Raw genomic sequence first — 15,011 nt, forward strand, 5'->3', positions numbered from 1 at the left:
TTTTCTAATTTTAGCATTCTTTGAAATCTGGGTAGAGTAATAACCTTTCTAATTACTGGATGATGGTTCCTTTTTGCTTAGTAGTGCCATCATCAATTTCTCTCTTTCCTCCTGCATTTTACTGTAAGCAGCAAGGCAAAAATAGTACACCTTTTATTTTGTTTTCTTTGTTGGGAAGTGTTTTTTGTCTTTTTCTTTTTTTTTATTTTGCTAAAAATTCCATTTCTTTAATACATGTGGCTATTCAGGTTATTTTTGGGGGTTAATAACGTTTTGATAATTTTTGCCCTCAAGGTATAAATTTCTCCCTACCCTTAGTGGCACCTCACAAATTTTGACATGTTGTATTTTCATTTCCATCCACTTCAAAATGCGCACTCCTTTTTGGATTTCTTCTTCAAGCAATTGGTTATTTAGAATTGTGGTGTTTAATTTCCAAATGTTATGGGAATTGCCAGAGACCTTTCTTTTATTAAACCTAATTTAATTCAGTTATCAGAGAGAATATGTGTGATTTGAATACTTTTTAATTTATTGAAACATGTTTTATGCTATATCCATGCCCCTATCATTATGAGATATTTTTTATTCATTGTAATAATCTTTCCTCTGACTTCTGTTTTGTCTAATATTAATGGTGCCAACTACAGATTTCTTTTTATTAGTGTTATCATGGTTTATCAGTCAGGGTTCCACCAAGGAAAAGAATCAGTAGGAGATTATATATATATATATATATATAGAGAGAGAGAGAGAGAGAGAGAGAGAGGGATAGAGAGAGAGATTTATTGCAAGAAATTGGCTTATGTGATTGTGATAGCTACCTAGATAATTCCAGGCCTAGATTATAGGGCAGGCCCTCAGGAAGGGCAGGCAAAAAACTTTTGGCCACAGTCTGAAGCTGAAGTCCACAGGCAGAATGTCTTATTCAAGGGACCCCTCAGTTCTGTTCTTACACCTTTCAACTGATTAAATCAGTCCCTCCAGGTTATCTCCTTTACTTAGAATCAGCTGATTGTAAACATTAATCTTATCTACGAAATATCTTCAAAGCAATGCCTAGATTAGTGTTTGGTTGAATAACTAGTGAGTATTGCTTAGCCAGGTTGACACATAAAACTGGCCAGTACAAATGCTGTATCTTTTACTAGTCCCTTACTTTAAATTTATATCTTCATACTTAAGATGTATTTATTTAGGCAACCTACAGTTTGATCTTGCTTTTTAAATCCAGTCTGACAGTGTCTGCCTTTTAATTGGGATCTTTAAACCCAATTTAATGCAACTACTCATTTTGTCAGGTTCAAGTGTATCTCGCTGTTTTCTATTTCCCCAGCTTATTTTTTGTTCCTTTTTTCTGCGTTAAATTAATTGAATAGTGTTTGTGCTGCCATTTATCTGCCTTGTTGACGTCTTAGGTACAGCTCTGTGTATTTTTGTTCTAGTGGTTACTTTAGGGTTATAGTGTATATAATTAATTTATCACAGTCTACCTATAATTAATATTGTCAACTATAAATTGGAACTTGCCATCTGCCTGTACAAGAATTAAATCACTTTGTGCTGCTGTAGCTGCTGACCTTCCACATCCCCTGAAGGGAATTCAGGGTCTCCACAGGGTGGAGGCACAGCCCTCATACTGCAGTGGTCCCATAGGGAAACCCACTCATTAATTAAAACACTTGCTCACCGGGGGTCGCAAATAAGTATTGGCCATTCAGCGATCCGAGCACCCGTGGTGGTCTTAGACTACCAAAGGGAGAACCGAGGCACATAGAGCTGAAGCGACTCTAGGGTGATGCCTAGAGGAGTTAAGCTCACAAGCAGCGCACTGGCCCACCACACAATTTCACTAGTGTTTTTTTATCCCGGACAAATTTGACTTTAAAATAGGAAATAGAGCCTCTCATAGAAACATGGGCTGTCAGAAGGCCAGCCTCTTTCTAAAACCCCAGCCAGGTTTATGTATGTACGAAAACTTATACTTGCAAGTACCTACTTAATTGGGAAAGTTATACTAAGGGAGATCTCAACCTGAAATGACCAAATTAGCATTCTTTTGATATTCCAAAAAATATTTTTGCGTGCACAGAAGGAAAAAAAAAAACAAGCTGGCCGTAAGATCAAACAGACTGAATGGAATGCTTACTTTGATTGTTATCTAGAAGCTTCTAAAAGAGGAAATCATAGAGTAACTTCTTTGGAGGAGACCAACAATTAATTACTTGAAACTATATCAGACCAGGTTTTCAAAACCATTTAAAATGGAAATTATGAACCTTCAATTGCGTCAATTAAGTACACAATGCCAGTCGAAAGTTTACTTGACCCCCATTTAATTCCCAACCAGTAGAAAAAGCTAGCTTGAAGAAAAAAAGATTTCTCTGCAGAATTCTGACCCTAAGGAAATATAAGTCCTACTAGGGAGAGCCTGATTTCCTCTCCCTCTGCCTTGAGACCAGAGCTCTCAGGAACAAATATCATATCTAAACCATCTCTAATTCTTGAGATTGAAAAGGAAAAAAAACTGGAAGAAGCCCTTAAAAATTTTTCTTATTCCAACTGTTTATAAATTAGTGAGTTTTATATTGTGATATCTAATTCATGACTAAATTTGGAAAATGAAGTTTTGAGATCTCTCGTTGTGTCTGTCTGGATATATGTACGTCTCTGTGTCTTTGGTTATTGATTGTTGTTGAGGTTAATTTGTAAATGAGCTCTGCTTGATTGGCTTAAGGAAAAATAGGTGCTTACAAATTGAACAATTCTAAGTACAAGAGAAATTAAGCTAAATAAATTTCAGGTTCATGTGAACTGGGAACTATTTAGTATCAGATTAATAACTGGTATTAATGTTTGTTGATCCAATTCTGGCTCCAAAAATAATCCAAAGTCCACCAATTTTACCACTCCCAAAACCTTCCTTATTTATCTTAAGAGGCTTGTAAGTATTAAACAAGGGGAAAGGAAGTCATCTTAGGAGGAACTTGCTTGTACCTTTGAGAGGTAAATGTCTTATCTGGTCATATAAGGAACCCTTATCTCTGCCGTCCTTTTAAATGCAAATTTAAAAAAAAAGGAGAGTAATTTAAAACTTGACTTGTCAAGAATAAATAGAAATCCTAAGTATCTTTTCTGTAAAACAGTAAAAAGGTTTAGCCATCTAGATAGGTGACCTCTAGATAGGTTACCTCGATTTGTTCCATCTGCTAGAAGCCAATTTGAATCCAGCCCCTTGTGACTGATGACTTTTATGTTACTTGACTCAGCGCTGAAATTTTGGAATTAGAACTATGAGGCCTCTGTGTGTTCATATGTATCTATGTTTGCTGTAGGTGTTTGGTATTGCCAAAAAGGAATTCATGAAAGAGCGCTAATTGACTTAAAAAAATTAATTAAACACTTATATAAATGCTCAGGAATAGAAAATAATCTGGCCAGAATGAATTTCAGGTTCATGACATCTGGAAAATTCAGTACTAAACAGATATCTGGTATTGAAGGTGGCTTAAGCTTGTTGGTTTGATTAATATAGACATGTTTTAGAGTCATCAACATTAAGTATGATTTTTATATAAATTTTTATTGTGCCTAGGTGTAATATAAGCTAAAAAAAGTCTTATTATATCTGTTACGAATTTGTCAGCAAGGAAAGTAACTTGATGTGAAGAAACTTCTAAGGAAAGAAAACGTAAATGAGATGAGCTAGTAGATAAACTCTGTCAAGAAGAATTATGCTTTAGGAATATCTGGCTAAAATAGTCTCTCCAGATCCTGGTAACTTGAAATTCTGGAGTTGCCCTAAATTAAGTGATGAAAGCTTATTGACTAGCTGGATCATTCCCAAATAAAATAGGATACTGAAACATTAATTACTGAACATTGGCTTCCTTCTACAGAGAGACAAAAGGATATTTAGGACTATTGATGAATATGCTTGGTGCCACGTTCTGTAAAGAAAGCAAATGTTTTTAGAAAATATCACTGGTATTTATGTTCACCAATGTACAGAATGCTAACATAAAGGACAGTTTATGGTTGCTCAAGAAAAGTAGGATGTGTGTTCTCAAGAAGGCATGAGGGATGGAGTTACATTTTATTAAGGGAAAAGAAAGTAGATCTAACTTACTGGTGACTGTTTCTGAATGGGAAATGAAGTAATGATACAGAAAGTGTTAAGAAGGTTTGTGGAAAGTGGACCCTGAGAAAAGAGTTTTATATCAGGATTGACTAAGTTTAGATAAATTTAGTTAAGTAAATTAATTTCAGAAGTAAGCTGGTGCAAAACTTGAATTTGGCTTTTCTCTCTGTTGAGAGGACAAGTTTTCTTAAAATGTTCAACTTCCTTTTGATAACAGATTTTGTTTCCTTACCTTTCTGTTCTTGTTACTTTGGCTAAGTGAGTAACTATTGTTTCACAGTGACCTGTGAGCCTTTCTGACTGAGTGTTCTAAACCCTTTTTGGGTATTTTTGGTAAAACTTCCTAAAACAAACTCTGATGAAGTCCTTTTGACCTCTAGCTAACTTTGGGGTGCTTCAAAGGGCCCCTGAAACATCCCAAAGAGAGATATAAACTAGGTTCATTTGGTACATTAAGTTACATGGGAAGTATTGTCAAATGAATAATAAATCTTAGATTTTAGTGCATGGTAATTGTTATAGATATTCTAGAAATTATATGGAGTTCCTAAAATTCTGATATGTCCTAATAAAATGTTATCGGTCATAATTCTAGTTATTATCTTAAAGTGTTGTATGTCACAACAGTAACCAAATTGATTGGCCTTGCAATCAGATTTTAAGCATGCCTTCTTAAGCCTTATGTCGTTATGTGGTTTTATTCTGATGCCTTTGTAAAATTGTTTCCTCTTCAAGAAGATTTATATAAAGGACTTTTGGATAAATAGAAGTTTCTGACTTTCAGACCATAATGCTGAAATGAGTAAGAAGTTGAAGAATCCTAATGAGAAACCTGATGGCTTCATAAGGTGTTAACAAGAAGGATAAGTTACATAGGACCGAGTAAACTGGTGAATATGGTTATAAATTGTATGGTTTCTATCTAAAAAATTAGTGGTTTAAATATGTGTTTTCCAGGTGTAAGGAAAACCTTCCCTTCAAACTATGATTTACAATAATTTGGTAACTTGTACATTTGTAAGCTGGATTGAAACATTTATATTTTCTCTCTATCTGTTCCCTCCAGACAGTAGAAACTCTTATGTTCCCAGCAGCCTTATCAGATAAATTAGAAAGGCTACCTCACTAACAGGTATAGAAAACTCAAGGTATTTTGGGAACCTTGAAAAGGGAGGAATTCACTTACATCTGTTACGCAAAAATTGTGATAAGTCTAGCCCTGAAAGGTCTTTTAAAAGTCCTGTCTGTGGATGATTGAACTTGGTGTACCCCCCAAAAAATAATAAATTAAAAAAAAATAAATGAGAAGAAAAAAAAAAAGAAAAAAAAAAAAAGTCCTATCTGAGACTCCTTATAAAAGTTTCAACAAAGGAAAAGCCTATATGATCAATTATAGTTCCATAAATTATCAGGCCAAGTTTCTTTTGAGACTAGACTTATTTTGCAAACAAATTAGTCTTCATTTGGTTATACTGGGTAAAAATGAGGGTAATTTTAGAAAGAAAAAGGTTATATTCCAATGAATATTAAGTGCCAGTTTTGCTGATGGAGGTCTGTATTTACAAGATTCACTCCCTGGATAGTTCCTTGCTGTTATGCTATAGTAATGTAAAGTCCAACTGAGTTTTTTAAAAGGACACTCTAAGTTTTTTTCTGAAGCTTATCTCAGTAATCTATCTTTGGGTGAAAGCCGGATGCCCCGCAACCTGCAACCAGGGGATTATAGATGCTAAAAAGGACATAATTTAAAGGACAGTCTCCAACCTAGACGGAAGGACACTTATCAGAGGAGAAAACTACACTCACACCAGGACGAGAAGAAGCCAACATCAGAAGTAGACAACTAGCCAAGATGCTGGACCCTGACTCGTATGAGCATTTATGTTTTCTTGACTTCTTGGAGTTTTACATATAAATCAAATGTTTTTCTATCATGGGCACAATCCTATGCTAATTTTAAAAATCAGTCCAATTGTTGGGTTTGTGACTAATTACCTGACTAGTGCTTTTGGGTTGCCTTGATGGATTTCTCCCCTCCAAGGCTCTAATTGGATGGCCCTTAGGAAATTTTCTCTAGAGAAAGAGAAAAAAAACTATAGTCCTGTTCAGGGGATCCCCTCACCTGGCCAATTAATAATACCTACTCTGACCCTGGCCATAAGTTCAAATTTTCTTTTAAGGTCATTCAGGCTCAATCAGAATGACAGCTAAGTCTCAAACAAAAACTGTTACCTCTTGTCTATTAAAGAGAAACTTCCTACAAATTGTGGGATGGATTTATGTGGTTAACACCAGGCTGTGATCGTTTAAGTTTAAAAACACCTCTATGTTGGGAACAATTAAATCACACTAAGGATGATCACCCCAGTAACATCAGGAAATTGGGCCGGGGGCCTTATGAACAATGCCTACATGTTATTACCCTTAGAGACAGTCACTGGTGTGGAACTGACTGAGTCAAATGACCAGAGATTCACTGGGTTGCACCTAATGGAACTCACTGGATTTGTGGTACTAATTTATGGCCTTGGCTTCCACTGGGATGGGTAGTAAGATGTACCCTCGGATTCCCATGGATTCAAGGTCATATATGTAACAGATTAGAGACCACTGGCACGAGCTGATGGGTCAAGAGATCTGTATTCTGCTGGTATGACCACTAGCAGCTATTTTTGCCATATCTAGCCATATTGAAGCCTTAACAGAATTCACTCAACAGGCCTTAAATAATAATAACAACCAGGCTATTAGCTTATTGAATTCTGAGCTATGATGAGAACAACAGTGCTATAAAACCACATGGCCCCCAACATCCTTACAATATCTCACAGAGGCACCTATGCCATAATTCAAACTGAATGCTGTGTTTTCATACCTGGTAAATCCTCTAATATAACACATTTAATGAAGCATCTGAAAAGTCATATTTCTGCCTTAAGCAACCCATTCCCAAGTCTCAACCTCTTCAAAAAGTGGTTTGGCATGGGAAGCTCTTGGCTCAAGTATTTACTTATAACTGTACTAATGTTATTAGCTATATTGTAGTTTGCCTGTTTCACAGGATTATTGTTTTTTGTATTACCAAATGTGTGACTGAGCCACCAGCAAAAATGATGGCTAGGCTACTTGAAGCAGTTGATCAGATATATAGTTCTGTATGTGATCAATGATTGTAATAGTGTAATTCTGGATATGGGAAGATGCAACAAGAGGGGATTTTTCCTGGACCATAACAGCTTAGGAATACAGGTGGTCCAGAGAACTCTGACTTTTTTTACAAAGACCTAGCCCTGTACTGGCACATCGAGTGGCCTATCAGCATCGGTGAGATCTTCATCACACCTAGGAATGAGCCTTCCTAGCACCGTGGGATGAAATGGTCATGAAATGCCTCCCAAAGCATGGTCGAATGTATGACCATGCAGGGGCCCTGTCAGCTATAAATTGGAACTTGCCATCTGCCTGTACAAGAATTAAATCACTTTGTGCTGCTATAGCTGCTGACCTTCTGCCTCCCCTGAAGGGAATTCAGAGGGGAGACCAGGAATGAGGCACTTTGTGCTTTGGAGGATGGGCAGAACGGGTCTTTAGATAGTTAGATGTTTTCAGAAACTGATTTTATGAGCCCAACCCTTGCATCAGCTCATATCTAGAAAAGCACTAAATCCCTACATGGTGACGGTCTGCTCCTTGTGACTAGCGGAAACCCCCTACAAAAAATGTTTGATTGCATGTACTCCTCCTTTATCAAGAATACATATATACTAATCTTCCCCCCTGCCTCTTTGGAACAGTTTCTCAGAGCCATCTGGGATGATATCTCCCAGGTTGTAGTCCTAATTTTCCCCCAAATAAACTCAACTCGCAACTCTCATGTTGTGCTTTTTTTTTTAAGTCAACAATATTATACCACTTCATATGAAGTATAAGCATCTATTATACTTCCGTTTCTTCTCTCCCGACATTTGTGCTATTGTTAACATCCATCCGCTTTAGCTTACCTGTGTCACAAAGCCCACACTACATTGTTCTGTTTATTAAACAGTTTATCTTGTATGGGAATGTAAATAATAAGAAAAAATCACATGTATTGTCCATCTAACTTTCGTTTCCATTAGTTTTCATTCTTGGTGTAGACCCAGTTCCACCTGCAATTCTCTTCCTTTGGCCCAAAGGATTTTATTTAACGTTTCTTCAGCTGTGAATTTGCTCTTGAGGGATATTTCATTTTCTTCATGTCATATTTCTTTTGTCTTCATTTTTGAATAATTTTGTTTACTGGATATAGAAATCTAGGTTGACTTTTTTGTTGTTCTTTATATATTTTTAAAATGTTGACCCTGTCTTCTCACTTGAATTATTTCCAGTTGGAAATCTGTGTCATCCTTATTTTTGTTCCTGTATATAGTAGTTGCCTTTTTTTTTTTGAGGTTTCTTTTAAGATTTTCTCTTTATCACTGCTTTTGAGGAATATAAATGTGATGCATCTTGGTGCTGTTTTCTTTATGATTCTTTGCTTGTAGTTTGTTGTTGAGTTTCTTGGATTTGTGGACACTCAGTGCTTTCAAATTTGGAAAATCATTGTACTTATTTATTCAAATAATTTTTCTATTAGTCTCTTCTTCAGGGAATGCAATTAAAAGGTGTTAACCTGACTGACATTTTCCCACAGCTCTTTGCTGATCTCTTCATTAAAAATGTTTTCTGTGTTTTATTCTGTATACTTTCTATTGCTGTATCTTCAAGTTTAGTTATCTTTCCTTCTGCAGCATCAAATCAACCATTAATCCTACCCAGAGCGTTTTTCATCACACACCACATGGTTTTGACCTCTAGAAGATTTACTGAAATGCTTTTTTTTTTTTATCTTCCATATATTATCTTAAGTTTTGAACATGTGGAATATTGTTACTTTAATTGTTGTAATGTCCTTTTCCACATATTCAGGGTAGATTGCAATTAGCTTTCTTTCTTCTTACCATGAGTTATATTGTCTTGCCTCTCTCATGCCAAGTAATTTTTCACTGAATGCCAGATATTTACGAATGTTTTGCTATTTGGCATTGAATATTTTTGTATTTTTATATTTTTGTATTATTGAGTTTTGTTCTGGCACACACAGAACGATTGTTTGGAAACAGTTTGATTATTTCTGGTCTTACTTTTAATTTATTTGGCTGAACCAATGTTCCGTCTTAGGCTAGTCATTCCCCACTGTTGAGGCAAGAATTTTCTGTGTACTCTGGCCGTAAGCCTGTTATTCTTGAGGTTTTCTATACTAACTCATGAGATTATCCATATTAACTGGCCCTCTGTGAGCACGGGCACTGTTACTTTACAGTATGGCAGTGGAATCTAAAAGCTCATGTCCTAAGATAACAGTGGAAAGCCATGTGTTTTAGGACCTCGCCTCAGAAGTCAGCTGGTGTCATTTCTGTCATGCTCACAAAGCTCCACTTAGAAACAGAGGAGGTGACAGATGGATTCTGCTGCTCAACGAGGTCACAATTCTGAGAAGCGTAGGATGGGATGTATTATCTGTCATCTCTGGGAAATACAGTCTGCCACAAAGTCCTTTATACTCCCCTATTCCTTTTAGAATCAGCTGCTCAGCTTTCATTTTCAGTAAGCCTGATAGGATTATGACTTGGCGAGAAGGTGGCTTCGTATTTATAAATGTGTTATATCTCTGTTTCTGTTTCATCTTCATTGTGGTATAATTAGCAGACAAAATTGTGTGTATTTAAGATGTACAGTTTGATATTTTGATATATGTAAACACTGTGAAATAACCACCACAATTAAGCTAATTCACATATCCATCACGTTCCATACCTCACATACATTTATATATATTTTTTGAGGTGAGATCACTTAAGATCTACTCTTTTACCAGATTTCAAGTATGCAATGTAATATTGTTAATTAGAGTCACATTGCTATACTTGGATCTCCATAATTTATTCATCCTGCATAACTGAAACTTTGTAACATCTCCTTATTTTTCCCTCTCACTGGCCCCTGGGAACCACCATTCTACTCTGTGCCACTATGAATTTGACTGTTTTATATTATGCATTATTTATGGGAAAATGTTTTTAATCAACTTTATGAAGGTGTAATAAATACACTGATTTTAATATGTGCACATTTTAATTGTACAGTTTGGCGAGTTTGGACACGTGTATGCATCCCTTTGACCGTTACCACTGTGAAGATATAGAAATTTCCATTCCCCAAATTGTTTCCTTAGGCCACTTCACAGTCACTTACAACTGCTTTTTCAATTCAGCACTATTTACTTTTACATTCAGTTTTTGATAGGCATTTGGGTTGTTTCTAGTTTTTGGCTATTGTGAATAGAGCTTGTATGAACATTTCTGTGTAAGTTTTTTTGTGGACCTGTGTTTTCATTTCTCTCAGGTGAATACATACGAGTTAAGTTGTAGGGTAGTATGGTAAAATATTTTTAACTGTTAAGAAACTCCCAAACTTTCACGAAGTAGTCATATGATTTTACATATCCACCAAGCAATGTATGAGACTTCTGGTTGTTTTACATTCTTGCACACTTGATATTGTCCATTTTCTAAGTTTTTAACCATCCTGATTAGAGTGTCGTGCTATTTTACTTGTGGTATAATTTGTATTTACTTTATAGCTAATGATGTCAAATATCTTCTCCTGTTCCCTAACCCTATTTCACTTATGTTCATTGGTGAATTGTTTGTTCATGTCATTTCCTCTACCTTTTATCATATTATTATTCTAAATATTGACTTATAATGTTTATCTTTGTATTCTGGAAACAGGTCCATATGTATTCTTTTTACTTTCTTAATGGTGTCTTTCAAATACAGAAGTTTTAATTTTGACAAAACTATGTTTCTAAATTTTTTTCTTCATGAACCAAAGATATTGTGTCCATCCAAGAAATTTCTGCTTACCCCAAATTCATGAAGAATTTTTCCTATTTTCTTCTAGAAACATTGACCTTGTATTATGTGGCCTTGCTAAAATTCATAGTTCTGAGAGTTTCTTTTTTATTTTTACAATTTTCTTCATACCTAATCATCTCACATAGGAATAAAGACAATTTCACTGCTTTGTTTATAATTTCCATGCTCTTTATTTCTTTTTACTGCCTCATTAGTCTGGCTAGAATGTGCAGAGAAGTGCTCACCACAAGTGGTGAGAGTTGTCATTCTTTTCCTTTTTCAGTTGTCAGGGCCCACAGGCTTTCCCAGGTAGCTGCGATGTTAGTTGCAGGCTTTTCAGAGATGCCATTAATCAGGTTGACAAAGGAAATTCCGTTCCATTCTCTATTTTGATTTTTGATCAAGAATTAGATTGAATTTTGTCGTGTCTTATATACACAGTTGAGATGATCATATGTTTTATATCTTTTATCATATTTTATAGTGCCTTGATTGATATGTAGAAGTTGAACCACATTTGTATAAACTGACCTCTCATATAAAATATATGTGATCATTATTTGTAATTTCTATGTATCACCAAAGTTTATATGCTAACATTTAGTTAAGGATTTTTGTGTCTATATCTGTGAGGAACTTTGGTCTATTGTTTTCTTGTAAATATTTATAAAATATTATTAGGGCACTGCTGTTTAAAAATGAATTGCAATCATTCCCTCTTGCTTTTTCTAAATGATGTACATAAAATTTATATAATTTCCCCCTCAAATGTTTAATACCTCTTTGAAGCTGTCTGTACCTTGAAGCTTGTTTAGTTTTGTTTTTCATGGAAAGGGGTGTGTGTGTGTGTGTGTGTGTGTGTGTGTCTTTGATTTATTATGGCTGTTTGGAAACAAAACTTTTCTTTATAATGTATTTCAAACATCAAGAAATATAGAAAGTGATGCTATGAACAAGTATGTTCATATCACCCATTCCAAACAAATTTCATATCCTGTCACTTGCTTCGTATCCTAAGATTTAAAGTGATTTAAATAGGACACAGCTGAAACTTCCTGCGAAGGCCTCAACCGTCCATTGTCTTCCCCTTCTGCTCAGATATATCCATTATCAGAATTTGATTTTTTTTACCCCAATTCAGGATTTTATACTTTTAACTCTTATTGAGGCAATCAACAATAACAAATAGTATTGGTTTCCATGATAATCAGTGAACTGTCTTACCTTTTTTTTTTTTAAGATTCTTTTTGTTGTGGACCATTTTTAAAGTCTTTATTGAATTTGTTGCATCACTGCTTCTGGTCTATGCCTAGGCTTCTTGGCCGCAAGGCATGTGGGATCCTAGCTCCCTGACCAGGAACTGAACCCATGCTGTTTGCATTGGAAGACAAAGTCCCAACCGCTAGACCACCAGGGAAGTCCCAACGGTGTCTTACCTTAAATAACTGCTCTAACTTGCTTTGTTTGGGCTCAACATTGGCATATAATTAAGTACACAGTTTAATGACTTGGACATGTGTACATCCATGAAGCTATCACTACAGTCAGGAAGAGGACCTCTGCCATAGCCCTGAATGTTGCTTATGCCTTTCTGTAGTCAGTCCTCCCTCAGCATCCACTCCCAAGCAAATACTGATATGCTCTGTATCACTATATATTTGCATGCATTTTTATAATTTTTAATAAATGGAGTCACGCAGTAGATAATCCGTCTGAATTCTTTCACTCAGCATAATGGTTTTGAGGTTCATCAGTATTATTGCATGTGTTAATAGCTTGTTCCTCTTCATTGCTGAGTAGTAGTCCATTGTATGGATATACCACATTTTGTTTATCCGTTCACCTGATGATGGACATCTGGGTTGTTTCCAGTTTTAGGCCATTACAAATAAAGCTGCTATGAACATTCCTGTACAAGTCTTTGTGTGGACATAATGTTTTCAATTCTTCTGGGAAAATACCTATCATTGTGATTGCTAGGTCATACGGTAAGTGTATGTTTAACTTTATAAAAAAAAAAAGCCAAATTATTTTTAAAGTGGCTGTACAATTTTCATATTCTACCAGCAAAGTTGTGGAGTTCCAGTTGTTCTAAATACTTTCTAAAGAATAGTATGGTCACTGTTTTGAATTTTAGCCATTCCAATGTGTATATGCATGGTGGTATCTCATTTTGGTTTTAATTTTAATTTTCCTTTTTAAAAGACATTTTCAAGTTTCTATTGGATATTGGTATTCTTTTGCACAGTATCTATTAGAAGATCTTTCCCATTTTTTAAGTGAGTTGTCTGTCTTACTGAATTGTAAGAGTTCTTAATTTAGTATGGACAAAAGTTATTTTCTGATATATGTGCTGTGAATATATTCTCCCAGACTGTGGCTTGCATTTTTGTTTTCAAAACAAAAAGCTGAAGAAGTCCAATTTATTATTTTTTTTTCTGTGGTTCATGTGTTTCTGTGTTTTAATAAACCTTTTCATGCTCTAAGGTCACAAGAATTTTCTTCTGTGCTTTTTATTTAGTACTTTGGGGTTGCACATTTAAGTCTATGATAGATATTGAGTTAATATTTCTATTTGGTGTGAGGTAAGGGTCAGTAATAATTTTTTACAGTACAGATAGCCTGTCCTGGTGATCCAGCACCATTTGCTGAAGATATTTCTTTTCTTATTAAATTTTCCCTGATAACTCTGTGAAAACTTCAACTGACTATATTCATGTGGGTTTAATTCTGCTTCATTCAGCCTTATGTTTATCATTTCACCAATACCTAAGTGTCTTGATTAATGCAGTTGTATAGTAAGTACTGTATTACATTAAAAATTACTTTGCTTATTCTGTTTTTGAATTACTGTAGTATATAAGAATACAGTTGATTTTTAAATATTAACCTGGATCCTGTGTCTCTGTTTAATTCAGTGATTAGAGCTCATAATTATTTTGTAGACCCTGTATTTTTTTATAAGAATAAACATAGCATCTGCAAATAGTTTTACTTCTTCATCTGATATCTGTGCCTTTTTTTTTCTTTTACTTACTTTATTGCAAATGACTAGGTCCTCTAGTATGGTGTTGAATAGAAATAAAAGCAGGCACTCTTATCCTGTTCCCAATATTAGAGATAATTTTTCACTTTTAAGTATGATATTAGCACTAGGAATGTCTTAGATACTGGTTTTCAGCTTGAAGTAGTCCCCTACTGTTCTTAGTTTGCTAAAGTCTTGATCATAAATAATTATGAATTTTGTCCCATTCTTTATCTGAATTTTAAAAAATAAATATATGATTTTTATTTTTATTAAATTAGTATAGAAATTGCATTGATGGATTTTTCTAATGTTGAACCAGCCTTGCACTCCTGAGATAAACCCTACTTGGTTGTGCTATTTTACCCTTTTTATTTATTGTTTGATTTGATTTGTTAATATTTATACCTTTTTCAAGAGGCGTATTCATCTGTATTTTTTAAATATTCTTTGTTGTGTTTATGAAATACACTTATGTTGGCATCATAAAAATGACTTGGGCATTTTTTCTTCCTTCTTTATTTTCCAGAAGAGTTTCTGTGAAATTGATATTATTTTATCTTTCAATATTTGATGGAATTAACCAGGAAAATGATCTATTTCATTGATTTATGTATCTATTCTTCTACCAAAACACTGTCTACATTACTGTAGCTAGTGAGTCCTAAGGTTGGGTAGTGTGATTTCTCCCTTTTTTCTTCTCTTGAAAAATTGTTTTAGCTATTCTAGCTCATTTGCTTTTCTATATAAATTTTGAATCAGCTTGTTTGTATTTACCAACAAAGACAAAAATATACTTGTGGGATTTTCATACCAATGTTGTTAAACATATAGGTCAGTTTAGAATTTGGGAAGTTTGCAATGTTGAACCTTCCAAATTATGACCGTAGTATATCTGTCCATTTAT

The 15,011-nt window shown here is 34.8% G+C and overlaps 1 protein-coding gene across 4 annotated transcripts in view; it reads left to right on the forward strand.

Annotated features, from left to right (window-relative positions):
- Window positions 1-15,011, forward strand: part of ZPBP (zona pellucida binding protein) — a 118,333-nt gene that overhangs the window by 83,828 nt on the left and 19,494 nt on the right. The window contains exons 8-9 of one of the 4 annotated variants that reach the window (XM_057733818.1): window positions 4,926-5,031; window positions 5,832-5,842. The exons of the other annotated variants lie outside the window; for them this stretch is intronic. Of the exons in view, the coding sequence (XP_057589801.1) occupies window positions 4,926-4,996 (71 nt within the window). The 3' untranslated portion in view covers window positions 4,997-5,031; window positions 5,832-5,842. Of the gene's footprint in view, window positions 1-4,925; window positions 5,032-5,831; window positions 5,843-15,011 lie in introns of those variants that run through there. 4 annotated transcript variants of the gene reach the window in all.

This window comes from Hippopotamus amphibius, chromosome 4, assembly GCF_030028045.1.
Source record: "Hippopotamus amphibius kiboko isolate mHipAmp2 chromosome 4, mHipAmp2.hap2, whole genome shotgun sequence".
In the NCBI taxonomy this organism is placed as follows: Eukaryota; Metazoa; Chordata; class Mammalia; order Artiodactyla; family Hippopotamidae; genus Hippopotamus; species Hippopotamus amphibius.